The sequence below is a fragment of the Kwoniella newhampshirensis genome, chromosome 14, assembly GCF_039105145.1.
Source record: "Kwoniella newhampshirensis strain CBS 13917 chromosome 14, whole genome shotgun sequence".
NCBI lineage: Eukaryota > Fungi > Basidiomycota > Tremellomycetes > Tremellales > Cryptococcaceae > Kwoniella > Kwoniella newhampshirensis.
In genome coordinates, this window is record NC_089967.1 from 17,743 (window position 1) to 37,300 (window position 19,558).

General features: G+C 51.1%; 7 protein-coding genes across 7 annotated transcripts; 4 read left to right on the forward strand and 3 right to left on the reverse strand.

Annotated features, from left to right (window-relative positions):
* Window positions 1-395: 395 nt before the first annotated feature.
* Window positions 396-722, forward strand: IAR55_006370 (uncharacterized protein; the record flags this gene model as incomplete). The annotated part of the gene is made up of 1 exon (XM_066949454.1): window positions 396-722. The coding sequence occupies one exon, from the start codon at window positions 396-398 to the stop codon at window positions 720-722; it is 327 nt and encodes a 108-aa protein (XP_066799748.1).
* Window positions 723-1,245: 523 nt separating this feature from the next.
* IAR55_006371 (uncharacterized protein) lies at window positions 1,246-4,088 on the forward strand (the record flags this gene model as incomplete). Its single annotated transcript, XM_066949455.1, has 14 exons — window positions 1,246-1,331; window positions 1,390-1,414; window positions 1,468-1,516; window positions 1,570-1,645; window positions 1,700-2,200; window positions 2,307-2,353; window positions 2,402-2,724; window positions 2,780-2,801; window positions 2,931-2,943; window positions 2,999-3,163; window positions 3,217-3,350; window positions 3,407-3,654; window positions 3,731-3,979; window positions 4,029-4,088. 14 exons carry the CDS (start codon window positions 1,246-1,248, stop codon window positions 4,086-4,088), a joined length of 1,998 nt encoding a protein of 665 aa, XP_066799749.1.
* Window positions 4,089-4,293: 205 nt separating this feature from the next.
* IAR55_006372 (uncharacterized protein) lies at window positions 4,294-7,701 on the reverse strand (the record flags this gene model as incomplete). The annotated part of the gene is made up of 16 exons (XM_066949456.1): window positions 4,294-4,803; window positions 4,860-4,928; window positions 4,983-5,031; window positions 5,081-5,325; window positions 5,376-5,484; window positions 5,541-5,732; window positions 5,782-5,969; window positions 6,023-6,080; window positions 6,132-6,199; window positions 6,247-6,456; window positions 6,508-6,846; window positions 6,905-6,915; window positions 6,969-7,019; window positions 7,071-7,233; window positions 7,284-7,393; window positions 7,506-7,701. The coding sequence occupies 16 exons, from the start codon at window positions 7,699-7,701 to the stop codon at window positions 4,294-4,296; spliced, it is 2,568 nt and encodes an 855-aa protein (XP_066799750.1).
* Window positions 7,702-8,571: 870 nt separating this feature from the next.
* IAR55_006373 (uncharacterized protein) lies at window positions 8,572-10,854 on the forward strand (the record flags this gene model as incomplete). Its single annotated transcript, XM_066949457.1, has 11 exons — window positions 8,572-8,706; window positions 8,773-8,842; window positions 8,893-8,940; window positions 8,999-9,101; window positions 9,159-9,400; window positions 9,463-9,783; window positions 9,848-9,940; window positions 9,999-10,163; window positions 10,228-10,516; window positions 10,588-10,653; window positions 10,719-10,854. 11 exons carry the CDS (start codon window positions 8,572-8,574, stop codon window positions 10,852-10,854), a joined length of 1,668 nt encoding a protein of 555 aa, XP_066799751.1.
* Window positions 10,855-11,536: 682 nt separating this feature from the next.
* Window positions 11,537-13,938, reverse strand: IAR55_006374 (uncharacterized protein; the record flags this gene model as incomplete). The annotated part of the gene is made up of 15 exons (XM_066949458.1): window positions 11,537-11,587; window positions 11,651-11,765; window positions 11,833-11,838; window positions 11,897-11,995; window positions 12,098-12,141; window positions 12,195-12,292; window positions 12,345-12,450; window positions 12,532-12,546; window positions 12,597-12,754; window positions 12,823-12,989; window positions 13,045-13,241; window positions 13,385-13,542; window positions 13,604-13,703; window positions 13,763-13,867; window positions 13,930-13,938. 15 exons carry the CDS (start codon window positions 13,936-13,938, stop codon window positions 11,537-11,539), a joined length of 1,428 nt encoding a protein of 475 aa, XP_066799752.1.
* Window positions 13,939-14,935: 997 nt separating this feature from the next.
* IAR55_006375 (uncharacterized protein) lies at window positions 14,936-16,931 on the forward strand (the record flags this gene model as incomplete). The annotated part of the gene is made up of 4 exons (XM_066949459.1): window positions 14,936-15,211; window positions 15,289-15,853; window positions 15,915-16,234; window positions 16,293-16,931. The coding sequence occupies 4 exons, from the start codon at window positions 14,936-14,938 to the stop codon at window positions 16,929-16,931; spliced, it is 1,800 nt and encodes a 599-aa protein (XP_066799753.1).
* A 229-nt stretch (window positions 16,932-17,160) lies between these two features.
* IAR55_006376 (uncharacterized protein) lies at window positions 17,161-19,501 on the reverse strand (the record flags this gene model as incomplete). The annotated part of the gene is made up of 14 exons (XM_066949460.1): window positions 17,161-17,231; window positions 17,291-17,447; window positions 17,514-17,566; window positions 17,720-17,813; window positions 17,881-18,187; window positions 18,241-18,368; window positions 18,433-18,452; window positions 18,517-18,548; window positions 18,602-18,622; window positions 18,681-18,772; window positions 18,837-18,951; window positions 19,007-19,033; window positions 19,088-19,129; window positions 19,188-19,501. The coding sequence occupies 14 exons, from the start codon at window positions 19,499-19,501 to the stop codon at window positions 17,161-17,163; spliced, it is 1,473 nt and encodes a 490-aa protein (XP_066799754.1).
* Between the last annotated feature and the right edge of the window lie 57 nt (window positions 19,502-19,558).

Consider the following 19,558-nt stretch of genomic DNA (forward strand, 5'->3'; position numbering starts at 1 on the left):
GATGTGAATGAGATTAGTCATGAAACATGAATGAATTGAAGACCAGATCCTCTCCACTGTTCGCATCATCTGTCAGAACCAAATAAATAGTCGCTAGCGAACTTGAGTTGAAAAAGCTTCTCCTGGGTCTTTCCATGACACCGCTGTCTGACTGATTTCGGACTTCGAATCGTTGTTGACGCTTGGTTGCTTGGAATTTTCATAACCGCCGATCGCATCGGTGCGCGACGGGATGGTCACCGGTTATGATGCGAAGCCGGATCGTGTTAGGTCAGTGTTCGTTGACGTCATGTTCAGTTCCATGCAACCTTGCGGAGCAAAGATCGACCTGGGATTCTTTACTCTGGTTGAATATACCTCTTTGCATCCAGACCACACTACAATAACCGTTCACGATGCTGTCCTCACGTACCGCTTTCCGCTCGACGGTTCTCGCCCACGTTAAGACTTTCTCCTCCTTCCCACCTGCGCGATTCCCCGTCAACCCCACAGGCTCTACCAACGCCAACGCCGACACCGCTCACATCTCCCGCGATAAGCAGGGTACAGGCAAATCCGATGTCCAGCAGGGAGGTTCGGCCAGTGAAGGAAAGACTCAAGGGGGCAGCGGCGGTCCATCAGAACAATCTGGTATCCCAGATCCCGAGATTTCCGACAAAGATGCGTCCAAGGCGAAGGAGGGGATGACGAGTGGATCGTCGGATTCGGCTTCTAGGAATTGATCGCACTACGATAATTGTGAGTACGCGACACTTTCAGCACATGGACCTGCTGACGATATCAGCTTCTCGGTGATCACACATCAGGACTGGGATCGATCGAGTGATTGCTAAAACGTCCTTCTCTTCCTGCTTCACGAAATGCATCATATTACACAAGGTTATTGCGAGCAGACTATGATCCTTCCTAAGATGCCGCCGCCGCCGAGACACTGAGACACTAATACATCACCTTTGAGCGGTCGACAGGAGGCTTTGTCAATGTTCGCCTGACGAGCTTGAAAGACCCTGGACAGGATGCAGGGAGCTAGTGGTTGAGCCTGGAGACTCCGTATTTCCACCCCGCACTTTGGCGCGGCCCGGGGATCTTCGCTTTCAACACGCGGGGCCAGATCGTGGAGGGGAAGAAAACGACCCGGGTATTAAGATTCAACTTCATCCTCGCAATGTTGTTGTTGCTTGTTCTATGGCGCATATCCATTTTCATATTCCTTCTCATAGTTCAATTGACGCACAGCTCGTGAGGATGCACCCCATACCGGAATTATCCTCAGCGACTTCATCACTTGGAGTGGAGCGCCTGGCTTCTGGCTCTACTCGATCAAAACTAGCGTCAGTGATACTTCTTCGGTCATGTGGTAGGAGAGAATCTGATACCATTTGACAACAGCTGTGCGGCATGCCGGGCGACTAAAGTGGGTCAATATGCCGTCCAATACAGACCATCTCTGCTAAGACTTCCTCACAGGTGAGATGCTTTCGGGGACATGGGATGGATTATGCTTGTACTCGATGCTGTGAGTCTCTCCTCAACGGAGATGTCGACGGGAAGCTGATCGTCTACGACTAGTGCGTTACGGTCTAGCGTGTACCCTACCAGCAGTCAACAAACGTCGTGGCAGACCTCGTAGACAGAGTGGAGAAGGGTAGGCATACTGAACGTTCTCGTAATGTCATGGCTGATCTGTCGCATGTCGTAGTGAACGTGCAACATCAGACGGCACCCCACCAGACCTGAATGCTTCGGGCTCAACATTTGACTCGATTTCGAAATTGCGCCAAAGCATCGCTCCGGGTGGTCTACCTACAGTCAGAGAGCTGGACTCATCCAATCTTCATGTTAGAAACGACCCCTCTCCGTCCTCTCTCTTGTCTGATAGCCAACATCAGAATGGATCGACAAACAATGTCGACATATACATGTCCAACGCATTCCCCTCAGTCTACAACACAGTGTCGATCAAAGACAACAACATCTCCGATGCACCACAAGTCTCAGATCCTAGCGCTTCTGGAACCAATCCCAATCCCAATCTAGACCTTTCGGAATATTTAGATCCAGCCGATAGAACCCTGCAAACCAACGAACCGAATGGACCGTTTTTCCACAACTATCCCGCTGCAAGTGCTCGGTACGAACGAGCAGTCAACGGCGCTCCAAGCACCTCAAACCGGGATGATCCTGGTGAGTATTGCCTCTTGTACGCCGCTAATCTATCAGTTAGTCTCATGATCCTGAGCGAGGTCGAGGCACATGCTATGGTGCAACAGTGAGTTTGAATGGACCTGAAGCAGCTAACATCGCAGGTTTCACGATCGTCTCAATCACCTGGTGGCCGTTTTGGATCGGAAACGTAAGTTTTTGGACACCTGGTTAGACGTAGGCGCCTGACTCTTCCCAGTCCATACGTTGCAACACCTACGATCGACATCCACTGTGCTGTTTAGCACAGTCCTAGCTGTCTCGAGCAGGTTCGGCCGGTCAGATCTTCATGGCATCCTTCTATCTCACGCTCAAACCCTCCTCGACCGCGCCATTACAAGCGGAATTGCGGACGTAGGAATCGTCCAGGCCATCATGATATTGATGTATTGGAAAGCACCCGCGGATACTTCGGCTTGGCGGAAGATTGGAATAGCGATTCGGATAGGTTATCAGCTATACTGGCATGTGCCCAGAACACAGCCTCTACCAGACGATGAGATGGCGGCGAGGAAGATTTTGGTGCGTTCTGAGAATCTCGCACAGGTAACGTGCTTACCAACAAGACACGACATAGGATGTGGAAAGAACTTGGATGTGTGAGTGCAGCCTTAAGCGAGCCTCTATCTAGATGGGTGCTGACTTGGCAGACGATTGTAGGTCTCTTCTGTACGTCAGGACGTACTCTCTCGTGGTATCCAGGTTCACTGACATCTCACCCGACAAAGGCTTCGATCGAGGGTGAGTCCGCCGATCGTGTATCGCAAAGTAGCTAAAAGGTCCTTGGGCTGTACAGACTGAGTCAGACATACGGTTTACCTGTGTCTATACGACTGAACCATCTAATGGACGTGAGTGATCCTGCGATATCATTAGCTGATCGATACCAGGCGTACACATGGGCGAGGGATCATCTATACTTGGGTCCTTCAGTCGATATGCACTTGGCGTCGTCGATCGAGTGGGTACTTGTGATGCTGCGATGGTCATCTTGCTCACACCACTCCCATGGAGGTTATGCAAACTTAAGGACCAATGGCGGGCTATTTGCCAGACCAACATCGGTTCCTTAGCGTATTTTGACGCGGCTTTGGACAGCATGAACTCTCAGGGTGAGGCGTTACTGGCGAAGTGGTGGAGGAAAGATGGTGAGTGTACTATGCGTTAAGAGTAGGCAGCAGTCATCTAATGAAGTGTATAATAGCACCTCCCCCAGGCTTCGACTACGAAAAGGAGCATGTTGGCTTATGGTCGACACTTGACTTTGTCCTGATCCTTAAGCGACATAATCTCGATATTGGGCCTAGCGATCCTGCTCGGATCGACTTATGTCTAGCTGACACGGCAAGGATCGTCGACGAAATTGACATCCTGGCAGACAACGGTGATCTGGAGATCATGCAAGATACAGAGTCGTGCATGACCTCTTCGTTGGTGGTTCTTCTGAGGAAGGTATGCCTGACAATCTATGGGCCCACCACGGGAGATTCTCCTCTGTTATTTAGGTGACACTGGGTAAAAATCACAGATGTTTCACCTCGCTACGCGAAACCAGAAATCACTCATCGTCACTTTACTCCAGCGCATTCTGGTCGCTCACCAACGAGTCTGCGGCGACGAGGTGAACACTGCGACTGCCTACGTGGCCCGATTCGTTAGGAGAACGCTCAGAGCGATCGGTACGGAATCACGAGCTGGGTCTCCTCTGAGGGATCAACCTATCAACGAGAATGGCGTATTGGGCACGAACGATCAACCGGACTTTCTGGTGCAACTGGTAAGTCTATGCCAGATCGATATGAAGTACAAGGCTGATTTCAGTTAAGCAAGAGTTTATGGGCATGCCGGAGGAGACTATCGGTACTAATGACGATGAGTATTGGTAAGTCTTGGAGGAAACGGTCGTACAGGAACTGATGCTTTTTAGGGCGACATTGTTCTCGACCTGATTTGTGTAACGAACGATATGTATACAAGCTGTGAAATGAAAGTAGTTTGTTGGACGATTTTCGGACCTCCCCTACGCTGTCATTGCTTCAAGGGGCGGTAACACGACAACATGGACATGTCATTCATCACTTTTCGCACTGATCAAGCGGTACCGTCCCCAAGATATCTGGTTATCACCTCTCGACCTTTCAAGCCTTTCGCTTCAACAATCTGTGTGTCCCCCGGGAACAGGTCCACTGCCTGGTCGGACCACTCGCATTCATCACCCTCCACATCCAGCACGATTCCCTTGATGGGTTTGTCGCAGGACAGTTCTACTTGGTCTCCGTTTACTTTCACCTTGAGATTCGGGTTGGGGAAAGTCAGATACTTCCAAGGTTCTGGCCAGTTCGAGTATCGGGATACAACAGTGTCAAGATTCGCAGGGTCGTAAAGTCGAGCTTGTACCACGATCGGTTCTGGCGTCTGCGCGTCGTTGGTTCGGATCGATTGACCAGGTACTTGTCCCGCCCAAATCTCGGTGGAAGCGTTTGAGGCGAGCTTGGCATTGAGAGACTGTTTTTCGCCTTTGCCATTGGCAAGATTGAATGTCTCCAGCTGGACAATCACGTCGATATCTTTCAGGGTGGAGTTGCATCCCCAGAGTTGGATCTGCCAGATATTTTCATCAGTCTCGTGTGTTGTTTCAGTGGGATATCCGATCCTACCTCTTGGTGGATCTCGAAGAACGCGGACGTCTTCTTGTCTTTCATCTTCTTGATATCTTTGCGCGCAATCTGCATAGTGATTTAATGGACCGGACAAGAAGCGTCACAGAGCATATCACTCACCCCAACAGTGTAAGGCTTGAGCTCTCGCGCGATTGCGAAGAACGCGGGCCTGAAGATGCCGATCAGCGCGACGTCTTCCACTGGAAAAAACCACTCACTTAGGTCGAAGATAGTAGTCCGCGATGGCCCAAGACACACAAGGCCAACAGTCGTTGATCTGCCATACGAGAGCGCCAGACGTATACTCCTTCCCTCGTCCCTTGAAGTTTCTCCTCCAAAGTCGATACGCCGCCGCGAGACATTCAGCTTGCATGACCTGGGTATAGTAAACGTAGCTCGGCATGTCGAAGGCGTGTCGGAAGTTCTCCATGAGGTACAGTTCAAGTCGACGCTCAAAGCCATCCTATTACAGTGTAAGTCGACTTCGAATCATCCGGACAAGTACAAACTTACAGCCTTGTTGTGATTGACCGAAACTCTCGATTGGGGGAAGAGCTGACTCTTGTCGTCACTCCATTCATTGACCGTGCGCAGATTTGGATATCCTTGCATTCCGAACTCTCTGCGTTGGCTGTTCAGCCTACTGCTCACATGCAATGAACAGAGTCGACAACTCACGAGATGAATCGACCGGCCAATTTGTCCCAGTTGGTCCAAGGCTCCTGCGTCCCGTGCCATACATTCCACTGGTGGATGTCGCCTACAGTTGGATCCCGGGTATCTTTCCCTCCATAGGGACTACTACGGTGATAGAATATTGTGGAAAGTCGGTCAACCACTTCGGGTAGCAGAACCTCGTAGATGTGTCGTCTTGTCTCAGGTAAGCCCTGGTCGTACATGCAAGCCTTGTTACACTCACGCGGGGAACTTCGAATTCATATAATCACCAGAGTTATCGTTGTAGTCCATAAATCCAAGTGATTCAGCGACTTGATAATCCTCGTTGTTTCCGGCAAATATAACCACTGAGGGATGATCTCGCAGACGAATCACTGCTTGTTCAGCTTCCGATTTGATGCTCTCGTTCAGCTGGGGATACGATGGGTACTATGAGAATTGGCGTGAGCTGTGAAAGTAGAGGTGTACCCTATGGCGCTTACCAAGCCGCAGCCGAACATGAAGTCCTGCCAAACCAAGATGCCATACTCGTCACAAGCACTGGATAGGGCACTCCTTAGTCGTCGTAGTCTTCGGGGTTGCGCTACTCACTCGTAGAGCTCTTCCGCCTCGTATACTCCACCACCCCACACTCGCAGCATATTCTGATTCCCTCGAGCCTGGACGCAGTCAGCGCTTTTGATGCGTACTCGGTACTTGCACTCACCAGAAGCTCTACCCAACGTCTGAATCGCCCTGGCTCAATCTCTGTGAGGAAACTGTCGGCGGGGATCCAGTTGCTTCCGCCGCAGAAGACACGAATACCATTCACTTCGAAGACGAAGCTTGTACCATCTTGTCCATCAAGCGGTTCCTGGACGACCTTGGCGGAGCGGAAGGCAACCCGTTTTGTCAGGGCATCCACCACTGCTCCCTTCTATTGTCCGACCTGTCAGCGCCAGGCTGGTAGATGCCCGCTTGGACGTACCTGATCTTTCAGCTCGATGTCAAACGAATAGAGCGCTTGGTCACCATATCCCCGAGGGTACCATCCCTCGACTTCTCCACTTTTGAGTTTCCACTCTAATCCGCTCGAGGACTTGTGATCCGTCACTGTCTTGATGACATCCCCTTCAGCGGTCTTCAAAGTGACACCGAGCGTGAACTCGTCTTTCATGAAACCGTGTACCTCAAACTGTGCCTTCAAGCTGGCAACATCATACTGTGAGCCTGATAGAGTGGTATCAATCCGGACATTACCCAGTCGGACATCGTATGACTCGACGTAAATGTCTTTCCATGGTCCAACGGTCATCATGATGGGTCCCTGCGGAAGAGTTGAAGAGCTGAGCGCTATCTCGAAGAGATTGGAAGGTCGAACATACCCAATCCCAACCTACACGATCAGTGTCAGTCAGGCCAACGCGCATGAGACAGGAGAACTCCTACCCCATCCGTATTGTGCTTTACGAGAGTACAGTCGATTGGATGCGGCCATCCCTGCAGACTGATTAGCTCCGAGTCCACTCGCAATGAAAGTACCACGCTTACAGAGTGGCATGGGGCCGCCATTGTTCTCCTCAGCTAGGCGAGCTTCGTGCCAAGGACTGGCAAAGCGAAGCTCGAGCTCGTTCCCTTTGGCTTTGATGGTGTCCTTGACTGGGACGCGATGTGAGAGGAACATGTTCTCGGTGGTCGTGACGGATTTCCCGTTCTTCCAAATGATCAGCCGTCAGATGACGCTGTCAGACTTACCAAAACTACCGTGCAATAGGTGTCCAACCCTTCGAACAGTAGATCTACATTCTTCCGTTTGAGTCGAGACTCCTCTACGTCAAAGGTGGTTTTGAACACCCAATCGCCTTCTTGTATCCCTGGAGAGCGACGTCAGCGTTTGATCCCAGCGTACCTGGAGCTTCTCGACCTCTGTAAGGGAATCTCCGTACTGGAGATATGACAGCTCCGTTGTATCAGTTAAGGGCTCACACTGCACCTCCCACTCGTTCAAGTCCTTGAACGGGTCTGGGATCTTGCCCAGCTTCTTCAACTCGACATGTACTGAAGTCGGCACCTTGCACGGATTCCATGACTCTTTGACATCGGGCCAATACTGGGAGGAGACCTGACTGAACTGCCAATTCTGGTCGAGGGGAGATCGAACGGCGGCGAAAGGGTCTGTCATCTTGGGCGAGTATGTCTTTGGGGATGTCTCTGCTATGCTGACTCTTTCGTCGTGCGATGCCTGGTCGAGATTGTGTCTGCAATATCGAATGTGAGGATTGCGATTCCCCCTCGCATGCCTTCGAGGTACGGAGCGGCACGTTGTGAATTCGAGAGCCAAGAAGGTCGGATCGGAACTTGATCATGAGTGGAGGCAGTCAGTCTGATAATGAGATGGATTGGTCCCGTGAATTGGCCGTATGCCGCTCAGCCGTGTGGACACCACTGCACAGCACGTGTCAAATTAGCCGGAATGGATGACACGGTGTTTCGGTCCATTTTCGTCGATATATGCCCGGAGCCCCCGCGTGAGATCGAGAGCCCTTCCGATAAAAAAAAAGGGCCCTGATGGAAATATAAACATGTGGTATTACGAGAAAAGAGTAGAACGTTGAAACGTGTTTCAGGGAAAAGGAATGCAAGGGGGATATGTCGATCACATGACAATCACTAAGTCAGAATAGGCCGAAATGTGCATCCCCCCTTGGACCGTACATCCCGGGTGCCTTCGCGTATTTTCATCATCATTGTCCTTTTCCCGAACCCTCCTCCTCCTTGCCGTCCTCCCCCATGGGGCCGATATCGACACCTTGATCGCCAACGCATTAGACTCTTGAGCATGAGACCACAAGTCAACTCCTCGGCCCGACAGAAACAACTTCCGTCAGACGTCTCCTCTCATGTCTAACACTTCGATGCAAGGATGACATATAAAGGTCAGACGGAATCATCGTGATCGACCTCTCGCTCATCCACCAGCCATTGACACTCAAGCCAAGACGATCTCGACCCCTCATCAAACAACTCGAGTCACGATCGGGAAGATCATACCATGTCGAACGTACCTTTAGCTTCGCCAGGTTCTTTCGAAAAAGACTTCAAGAACCTTGATCATGTCGAACACCTCCCTAGCATCGATGCTGCAACAGCTGCCGCTCAAGGTGCCGAGACTCGAGCGGTCAAGAACGTAAGTCGACTGTGTCTCAGGTACTGAGCCAAGTCCGACGTCTGATCTGGTATCGATCACCTCAAGGCCGAACTCTACGCCGCAATCCAAGAGACTAATATCCCCAAGTGGAGCAAAGAGTCAAGACACTTGTATTGTGAGTATGCCCTCCGCGATGAATGATCTGTCCCCGCTGACCTCCCTCAGTCGCTGTCTTCATCGCCTTCTGTTGCGCCTGTGCGAACGGTTATGATGGTGAGCTCCCTGATGATCCCATCTCCTGCTAGAGGCGCACTGACTCGTCGACTTTCAGGTTCCCTCATGACAGCTGTTCTCGCCATGCCGCATTTCCAAAACACATTCCACAGCGGAACAACTGGTTCCAAAGTCTCTGTCATCTTTTCGCTCTACACTGTGTAGGTGTGACTCGCCGACCATAGGTCTCGTTTGGTCTGTACTGATCATGAACGCAGCGGTGCCATGATCGGTGCACCCTTCGCCGCTGTGCTTTCCGATCGATTCGGTAGACGTAAGGGCATGTTCTGCGGTGGTATCGTGATCATCCTCGGTATGATCATTGGAGTTACCTCTAAACACATGGCACAATTCGTCGTTGCTCGATTCGTTCTCGGTATCGGGATTGCTATCATGACGGTAGCTGCTCCCGCTTACGCTATCGAGATCGCCCCTCCTCACTGGCGAGGACGATGCAGTGGTGCGTGACAACAATCGTCTGGTTCGATTTCTGGTTACCTTCACTAACGATCTTCCAACCAGGCTTCTACAACTGTGGATGGTTTGGTGGTTCTATTCCTGCCGCGGCTGTCACTTACGGGTGCAACAACATCAACTCCAACCTCTCTTGGCAGCTCCCCTTGATCTTGCAAGCTTTCGCATGCTGCATCGCCATGGTCGGTGTCTTCTTCATCCCTGAATCTCCTCGATATCTCATGGCAAACGGCCGTGAAGAGGAAGCGATGGACTTCCTGGTCAAGTACCACGGTACCGGGAACTCCAACTCGAAGCTCGTTCATCTGGAGATCGAAGAAATGAGAGAGAACATCAAGCTTGACGGTATCGACAAGAGGTGGTGGGATTGTGAGTTGATCTGCACCGGAAGGGTTTCTTGTGATGATGCTGATCTCCTCTCTGCTTCACTCAGACCGACCCCTCTTCCTCACCAAGAACGGTCGATGGAGAATGGCCCAAGTCCTGATGATCAGTATCTTCGGACAGTTCTCTGGAAATGGTCTCGGTAAGCGAATACCACCTACAAGGCAAGGTTGGAAGCTCACAAAGTCGTCATGTTACAGGCTACTTCAACACCGTCATCTACAACAACCTGGGTATCACTAATGTCTCGAAGCAACTCGGTTACAATCTCCTCAACTCGGTCGTCTCAGCCGTTGGTGCGCTCACTGCGGTCTCTCTCACCGACCGTATGTATCGAAGGCCGGTATTGATCATCGGTACTTTCAGTAAGTGAATAATGATAATAATAGAAAACCAAAGTCCTTTGCAAGTTGCTGACCCACGGCTTAGTCTGTGCCTGTGCCCTCGCTGCCAATGCCGGCCTCTCTGCGGAACTTGACAAGCAAGTCAAAGCTCGCGGTACAAATGTCTCTCAGAGTCTTGCCCAAGGTGCCTTGGCCGCATACTTCCTGTTCAACATCATCTTCTCTTTCACCTACACGCCTCTTCAAGGCGTCATTCCATCCGAAGCTCTGGAAACCACTATGCGAGCCAAGGGTCTTGCGGCGTCCGGTATCCTGGTTAATGCCATGGGGTTCATTAACCAATTCGCTGGTCCAATTGCTCTCGGTCACATTGGGTGAGTCTGACAACGATTTAGCATCCCCACGGCATTTTCCGCGTACGTACTGATACATCATACTCGGATAGATACAAGTACATCTACGTCTTCGTCGGTTGGGACGTGGTTGAGTCCGTCGCTTGGTACTTCTTCTGGTACGTCAGAACTACAGTCAATCTACGGGAAAATCTTCCTTGCTGACCTTTGTGATCGTCTGTAGTGTGGAGTCTCAAGGCAGAACGTTGGAACAGCTCGAATGGGTGTACAACCAGCCCAACCCCGTCAAGGCTTCTCTGAAGGTAGACCAAGTCGTCGTCGAGGCGGACGGTAAAGTCGTCGAAAAGGTTCAGGCGTGAATCATATCGGAAAACGATCTTCTCGACGGCATCCCAGGGCGAGTGATGAAAAGCGTGTGAGAGGAAGAAGTACAGATCAGAAGTGGCCTTTGATCTTTAGTCTTTCGCAGAATACAGTTGGGTTCGTAGGTTTTAGTCTGACAGAAATGTGGTGGTTATATGTATAGGGTTATCCAGTTGCCTCTTTCTTTGTCTTCTAAACTCGTTGTATCCACAAACGTCTTGTTCTAAGTACACCCACCGGCGAAGCAAAGCGAAGCCTGTGGCTGTCCCTCAGAATGGCCTTTCCCTTGGGACTGATTCGGCATCGCTGTGGCTAGCGTGAAAAGCTTGATCACGCTCGTCTCGGTTTCCGGCAGAATGGCAAGAGATCACTTATGACATCAGTACGAACAGGTGAATCACCAGCTTCGAACAGTCGTTTCTACAACTCCGCCATTGACCCGGCGCATCATCCCTGACTTTGCGGAATGTAGATCATCTTTGAGCTTTTGTGAGTAGGACAAAGGTGTTCTGCGTGTGGTCTAGCCAGAGCATACTGTACCCTTAGGGCCGGGCTGATGTACAAGATTAGTCTTCACAGAGTCTCGGTGTCACATCGATATATCCAGATACATTGCCAAAGACCAAGAAACATAAGCAATGATAATTGTAGAACATAGACCAAAGACCTCCTTGCGGCTCAATGGCCATTGGCGATTCCCTTCGATCTAGCCACATTCTTCTTGAAGAACTATAGCGCCACACCCGTCAGTCGACATGCCGGCCAGGAAGCGCTTTCGTTTGTGAGACTTACGTCCATCAAGAAATACGCAGAATCCTTTGGTGTTCTCTCAAACGTTTCATAGTTGCAATGAACACTGCCGAACCGCGGTCCCAGCCCCGATGCCCATTCGAAGTTGTCGATGAACCTGCCAATCAAATCTCAGGAAGTGTTGACGAACCCTTCTTGAGGGGTTCATGTCTTCTGACACTCACGACCAGCTGCGAGGGATCATCAGCTTCTGCTCAAATCGTTCCAGCCATGGCAACCTGTACACACCCAAAATACGATCTGATATCCAGACGATCGATCTCAACGGCCTCCTTCAGCGATTGTGTGTACCCTTGATAGAATTGCACCCGTCCATCGTCGTCTGTACTGTCGGTCAGAATTGATCATGATCGAGGCGTGAAAATCAACGTACGAACGCTGCGGAAAGGCTCAGCTCATTATCGTCAACGATAGAAAGGAGGGACTCACGCATCCTGAACCCTCAACGACCCTTCTCCTCCAATGCACCAGCCCTACAACCACTTATCAGCAAGCGGCTCAGCGGAAATCATGAAACACAGCTGACATTCTCTGTCATATAAATGGGCTTCTGATAACGAGCCGCCAAATAGTTGAGAAGCTTTCGCAGACCCCAGGGGACATCACGAAGCCATCCCAAGGCAGCTGAGAAGCCGTCAGTAGAGGACAATTCAAAGTCTAGGAAAGGTCCACTCACATCTCGGTCCGATCACGCTCCCGTCTGGTCTGTCAAACGCCATGGTAGTGAATCCAGCAAATTCGTCGTCCGACCTGGTGGCTTTGATAGTATTCGTTGTGTACGTCTGTGATGCCGGTCAACGTCAGAATCAACAGCCATCCCATGCGACGGAGGCGGTAGATGAGCAGTGTGAGAAGCCACATACGTTGCATCCGTAAAACTGCGAGACGTTAGCTGAAACTCCGCCCTGTCATCTTCGCATCAGCTCACCTCTGAGCTATCCTTCAACACCGCTAGCTCTTCTACTGTGAACTTGGGTAGTCTATCTCCCAGGATATCGATCATTGATTGTGGGTATCGGCCCAGATAGATGGGATCGGCAAACCAGCCGACTGCAAAATCCATCTTTCGCTGAGCAGCTTTGATATCTGGCAGAGTCGTGTTTCATAAGTACCTATGGCTAGATGACACCACGTTCAGGAGATCGCGAACTCACTCTCGGGAGTATCATCAAAAGGCTCTGCCCAATCACCATTCAGAGTGATACCAATGCTTCCACCTTGAGTAGGCTTGAAATGGTTGATGTACAGCTTTGCGGCGTGCGCGTGAGCAATGAGTACGCTGTGTGCGACAATCCAAGGCTCGATATTGGACTTGTGGCCACTAAGATGACATTAGCTTGTGGGTCTCAGCAAGGTCTTCGAGCGTCATAACGTACGGTGCGAATGCTCCTTGCCCGTGACCCAATACAGCGACACACCAAGGCTCGTTGAAGGTCAACCAGTGTTTGACCCTGTCGCCGAAAGTCTCGTAGCAGAATCTAGCGTATCTTGTGAAGTCTGGGACGATAGAATCTTGGTCGAGCCAGCCGCCGTATCGGTCGAAGAGCGCTTGTGGAAGGTCCCAGCTGATACACTAGTCAGCAAATGTATGGGATGTCATAGATGGACTCCAGCATACGACGAAAAGCATTGGAATAGTCAAACTTACTGGTAAAGAGTCTGAGGGGGCATCTGATGAGCACCTCGTCCCACAAAGCCACGCTAGGGGCGACTCACAGCAAACGGTGTCAGTCCGTTCTTCAAGCACTCATCTATCAAGTCGTTGTAAAAGACTACTCCTTTCTGGTTGATGGGGTCTTCTCTGCCACCGAGGGGAATGAGACGAGGCCATGAAATGGAGAAGCGATAGGCATTCGCGCCAAGCGATCGCATCACTAACACAATCTTAGCATGTAACGATCTAGAATCGATTGATGTCGAATGACGGCAACTTACATGCAATGTCCTCCTTATAGAGAGCTAAGTGATTGCAAGTCCTATTGACGTGAGTACCATCGACAATGGCTCCTGGCTTCTCGCAGAACGTGTCCCAGATCTGTGATGTGCAGCTGATCAGAACAGCAATGATCCGCTTCAACGGTTGAGACTACTCACAGAGCGTCCACGTCCCGAGGCTTTTTCTGCTTCCTCTCCTCCTCCTTCTATCTGAGCTGCTGCTGTTGCAAACCCATAGAGAAAGTCTCCAGGAAACCCAGACGTCTGTGCGTGAGTGCTGTCAGAGGAGAAGGACGACTCGTGGGGAGGTCAAGACGAGGACTTACAACTGTCATGTTTCGCGTGATTTACAGGCTGGTGAATTGGCAGATGGATGACTCCTGGGCGTCGATCAGGTGCTGTTGGATGGGGCGGGCGATGAAATGACTGTTGATGAACAGGTTGATTGGTAGTTTGATTGATCCGGTTGCACACCGCTGATAGCCCTAGCAAAAGGCAGCAATCGATCAATAACGTCCTCTTCTTTCCGTAAGTCTTCGGCCCTAGAGAAGGTCCAATTTTAAGCTTGTTGAGATGAGGCCGAGGCCGCTCTCTGCCGCAATAAGTACTCGGCCTCGGCACTCGGAGGGATTAGTCTGCAGTGCACCGAAGTGAGCGAAGATGAGTGCTGTTAGTGCTTTGCATGATTTGAGGGATCGTTACCAACGGTTTTTGGGCTGTAGATGGTACAGATTAGGGTGCCTTTCCTCGGGTAGAAACGCGCCGACGACCGGCTGTTTTTATCCTTTTTATCCAACTTGTAATGGGCCGAGAATGGAATCAGAAATGGCCCGGGAAACCGTCTGAACGCAGAGAGAGAATCCGAGCAGGTAGGTAAGGGGAGCCAAAAGCATGCGACATCGGCAGTAGTACGGGGGCAACGTAGGGTACCCGCCATGCGAGCCTATCGAGTCGGTGCAAAGAGGCATGCTAGACGGGGCGTTCATGCTTTCCGATGCCTATGTGAGATAGGTACGTGCTCTCCCTCTCGGTCCGGAAAAGGTCCGACGACTCCCGGCGGTAGTCAAGCCGGTTGATCATCTTGATCTCTCCTTGGCTCATCCTTTTCCGTACCTCCTTCATCGTTGACCTAGACTCATCCAGGCGAACGTCGATCACTGATACGTCCACGTGGGCAGCGGAGATGTGGAAGTATGGGTGAGATGAAAGCTGCAAGGAGTGTCGAAATGTGTTGCTACATGAACTGTAGCCTTCGTGACATACGGATGCCCTCGACCATCTCAACGCCCCTCTCTTTTTCGCCATACCTCGTCTGTGGTAGATCCCCCAGCCATGTCAGATCCTCTCTTTCTCGGCCTTGACGCTTCGACACAGTCGCTGAAAGCCTCCCTCCTCTCTGTCAACCTCGACGTCATCTCAGAATGCGCCGTTCACTTCGATACCGACCTCCCTCATTACTGTACCAAGGGTGGTGTCCTGTTTGGTCCGGATGGTCAAGTGTACTCGCCCGTATTGATGCCGATAGAAGCGATGGATCTACTCTTTGATAGGATGGAAAAGCTGGGCTGGGCACTCGGAGACATTCGTGGTGTTGCAGCGGCAGGGCAGGTGAGTCAGTCAATGCTCGATGAAGCTGATACAAGTAGCAACATGCGTCGGTCTACTGGTCCAAGTCTGCATCACAGCTTCTTTCCTCGCCGAGCTCTTCTTCACCACTTCACACTCAACTCCGGACAGCCTTCTCCCGTCCTATCATCCCCAACTGGCAAGATTCCTCCACCACCAGAGAGTGTCGTGAGCTCGAAAGCGCCGTCGGTGGTCCATCCGCACTCGCCCGCATGACTGGATCGAAAGCGCATGAAAGATTCACTGGTGCCCAGATCAAGCGGTTCAAACGAGTCGATCCGGAAGCGTATGACGCAACTGACAGAATCAGTCTCGTCAGCAGTTATATCACGACCTTGCTTTGTTTGGACGGCGAGGTCAAGGGCATTGATGAGAGTGATGCGTGTGGCATGAACTTGTGGACGATGAACTCAAAGGAGAGAGGGTGGAACGGCCAAATCCTGGACGCCATCGCAGGAGATGACGCACCGGAACTAGCGAGGAAGCTTGGCACTGTTGAGACCGACGGAGGCAGAGTCGTTGGACACATCGGAAAGTGGTTTGTGGAGAGATACGGCTTCGATCCTGAGTGCTGCGTCTTCCCCGGGACCGGTGACAACCCCGCTACGTTCCTCAGTCTCACTTGTGAGTGGCACTTCCGTCAAGATGGGGCTGACTTTGTTAGTGCGTGAAAGCGAAGGACTAGTCTCCCTCGGCACATCGGATGTTGTCCTCGTCTCGACGAGCAAGTACAACCCTCATGCGGAGTATCACGCCTTCTTCCACCCTGCGCAGATCGGTCCATGCAGTAGACAGGAACAAGGCGTTCGCGAAGGTGCTGAGCAATTACGATACTTCAATATGCTCGTTTACAAAAACGGTTCTCTCGCACGTCAGCACGTCCGTGACGTTTACTTCGACAAATCGTGGGACGCCTTCAACCAGGCTGTTGAGCAGCTCCGACCCAAATCACTCATCGATGTCCCTCGTCAAGCAGCCTTTTGGTGGCTTCTCCCTGACATTATTGTGAGCATTTGTTTCAATCGTCATTCCTGGTTTCATATGTTTACTGATCACTCGACAGCCTGACGGTGCTCATGGCGTGTACAGATACGTCACCGATCCCCGCGCTGGAGCCATCTTCGAGGTCGCAGCTGCTGAACAGGTTGAGAAGTTCGACGACGTTCGACAAGAAGCCTTGGCCATCCTCGAATCCCAGCTGTTCAACTACCGATCGCGCTCTTCATCAATTCTCGATGACTCGTCCACTCCTTCCTTGCCATCCTCTCCCAACGTCCAGCTATCAATCCCTCGTCTCAGTCGAGTTTACGCTACTGGTGGAGCCAGTGCCAACCGCACGATCCTCAGTCTGATGGCCGACGTCCTTTCTGCACAGGTGTGTAAGAACGTAGAGTTCCACGACGGAAAGTGGCAGGATGCCGATTGGAACTCGTGTAGTGTAGGAGTGGCTTATAAGGCTCGATGGGGCTGGGAAAGGGAGCAAGCATCGGGTGAGAGGAAGTGGGTCAGCTTCGATCGAATCATCAACGAATGTCGAGAAGCGCGAAAGCAGCTGCGAGGATCGGCTGGAGGGGATGTCGTTTTGGAGGAAGAGGGAATCAGAGTTATCGCCAGTCCTGGACCGGGTTCTAGAGCCTTCGAGAGGAGAGTTGAATGGTGGAGAGCATTGGAGCAGCGGGCGCTGGATGATCAACGACATTGACAGAAGCGGACACATGGAACCTATAATCACATACGATCGCAGCCCATGTAAGATCAAGTTTATAAGCAGCACATCGTACAAGATACGTATACTCGGTTTTGGAACGTTGTTTCCGTCGACTTCCTCCACTTTGTCATATCCACTACATGTTCCTCGGGCAATAGTTGGACAGCGATACTGGTCCGGGCAGAAAGCTTGATTCAAGTATCGTTTGATTCCGAAACGGTATCTAATCAGATCCGAACGGCTTGTTCTTGATCCAGTGCTCCACGAGTTTCTGCTCGATGCGGGGCATGTCATCTGCATATCATGACATTAATTCCAATGTCACCAACGCTCTAAACCATCCAGACACTCACAAGAGACGAAATGACCCGCATGCCATAGCTGAACGTAGGTGAAATCACCCGCTCCTTCACCCACTACACGGACCGTTGCTTCTGATTCTTCACCGGGCCATGGGATGTCTTCGGCATTCTTAAAGTCCTCGGCGACGTTAATATTCGAAAGGAGTAACTAAACACGGCAGTCAGGCTCTCCAGTTCCTGAATTACTCTGTGGTGAAGAGAGTGTATGACTTACGCCACCAAGAACGCCCGTCCAAGGACAATTGAGGTCGACCATTCCCACTCGGTCTGTTCCGTAGATTAGTTGGAGAACCAGTGATTGAGGTATTGCTGAAGAGGCTTACGAAGAATCCTGATACCTCGATCTAACAAGTCTGGGAAGAAACGAGTTGCCCGTTGCATCCTGTGACATATCAGCATCGCTTGCTGCTACTGTTCCACAAGTGACGTCCACTTGCCTGTCCCCGTTCTTCCAGAATCGGTCGTTCACTTCAATACTGATTGCCTGAAAGACCACCTCGTCAGGAACTCCCAGCTAAGCGAGGATATGAAACCATTAGCGTGCTCTGCATTTGTAAACTTTGACTTGTAGTCATGCTTACCTCTTCGCTGTGATTCCGCAAAAACGTCTGCATCCGAGCCAGGAATGGTAAACAAGGTGCAACGTTTTCTCCTGTCTGATCGATATTGCATGTCTTGCGATAATCCTCGCGGAGTACGCCGTGCAGATCCATCTCTTCGATTTCGCCGGAGAACTCTGCAGCCTGCAACTTGTTCGGCAAGGTGGGTATATCCAATGCGGTCCTGATGTATTGTGTCATTGCTGGCAGTTGTTGGTAGGCATACTCGCACTGGGTCGAGTTCCAGATCGGGGGGTTCGTCTTTTTGCAGTTCATCTCGACACCGTTTCTAGTCAAGCTTCAGCAAGAGGACCCTCGAAGCAGGACCATCAGTTGACGTACACTGCATGCGACAAGGGATCAGAATACGGGTTGCTGATCATGATTGATTCAAGGGGAACATGGCGGGCGCCGGGCACGCCTTTCTTTCTCGCTTGCAAGTCGTTCTGGGTCACGATCTCGTTGGCCATCTGTGGTGCCGTCGTCGGTGGATCATCAGTTGATAGATTGTGGGAAGTTCCACCTCTTACTGACGTGAGGAAGATACATCCCGCCTGCATAGATCGGTCGAGGTTAGCTCAGATAGATCTGTGCAGAAAATGATCAACGATCACCCACCATAAGACCCGCCATTCAGGACCAATTGATTCCTGCCCGTAGTCAGATCCAGATTTACCGTGCAAACGAACGACTCCACTCTCACTTGGCCATGTTAGGGAACAAACTGTAACAACGCAGTGAGTCAATCTTCCATCCCGTCATGGGGACCTGGTTTCACTTACACATAGAATTTCTGTATGAAATCGTACATCTCCTTCGCAGCATCTGCACTACTGTTAACGATGGCTCCATGAGAGAATCCTGCTCCCACAGGCTATGTGTCTTCAGTCCAATGAGATTCCCAATGAGATTCCCTGAACTGCTTATGAGCCACTCACATAGTCTATTGACAGGTAGTTGAAGCTCTTTGTCCACCTGTAGGGATTGAGCTCTGCTCTGGTCTCGGTGAGTCGACAAGGGCCATCTCCGTTCCAGTATCTCATCTGGCCTGACCTTCAATCACGTATCAACACACGGACCTACATCGAAAGTAGATGAGTGTACCTACGTTCCAGGACCACCACCAACCGTCAAGCTGTGATGAAGTCAACTTGTGACACTGACGACATGATGTCTCTCTTATACTCACACCAGCGGTGCATCTTGCGGGGACAGCTCTGATTCAGAGAAGCTGTGGGTGCGACTGCGATCAGCTGCATTTAGCGTAGTAGATAAAGGTCCATGCATACAGGAAGAACGATCGTTTTGGTTCCAGACTATCTTCCGTGGCCAACCCAATGTAGCCAGAGTATCCCTTGCTACCATGATCACAATAGTTGGGCATTTTCACAACGTCGTGGAAGAATCGCTTCTCATTGTAGGGGCTCGTTCTATCGCTGTTTTTGCGAGTCAGGATGATGACCATTGCAATCACACCTCCAGCAAGCAGCAGCAGGATCGCTCCAGCTCCGAGCAGCGCACGACGGTATCTCTTCTTTGTCACAGGCTGTTCATCGTCGGTGTGGTCCAACAGCGGGGCGGACTCGTCAGGCGAGGAGGACATTATGCAAATCTCGTCAAAGTGTTGTGATGACAGTCAACAAGTCAAGCTGCAAAAACG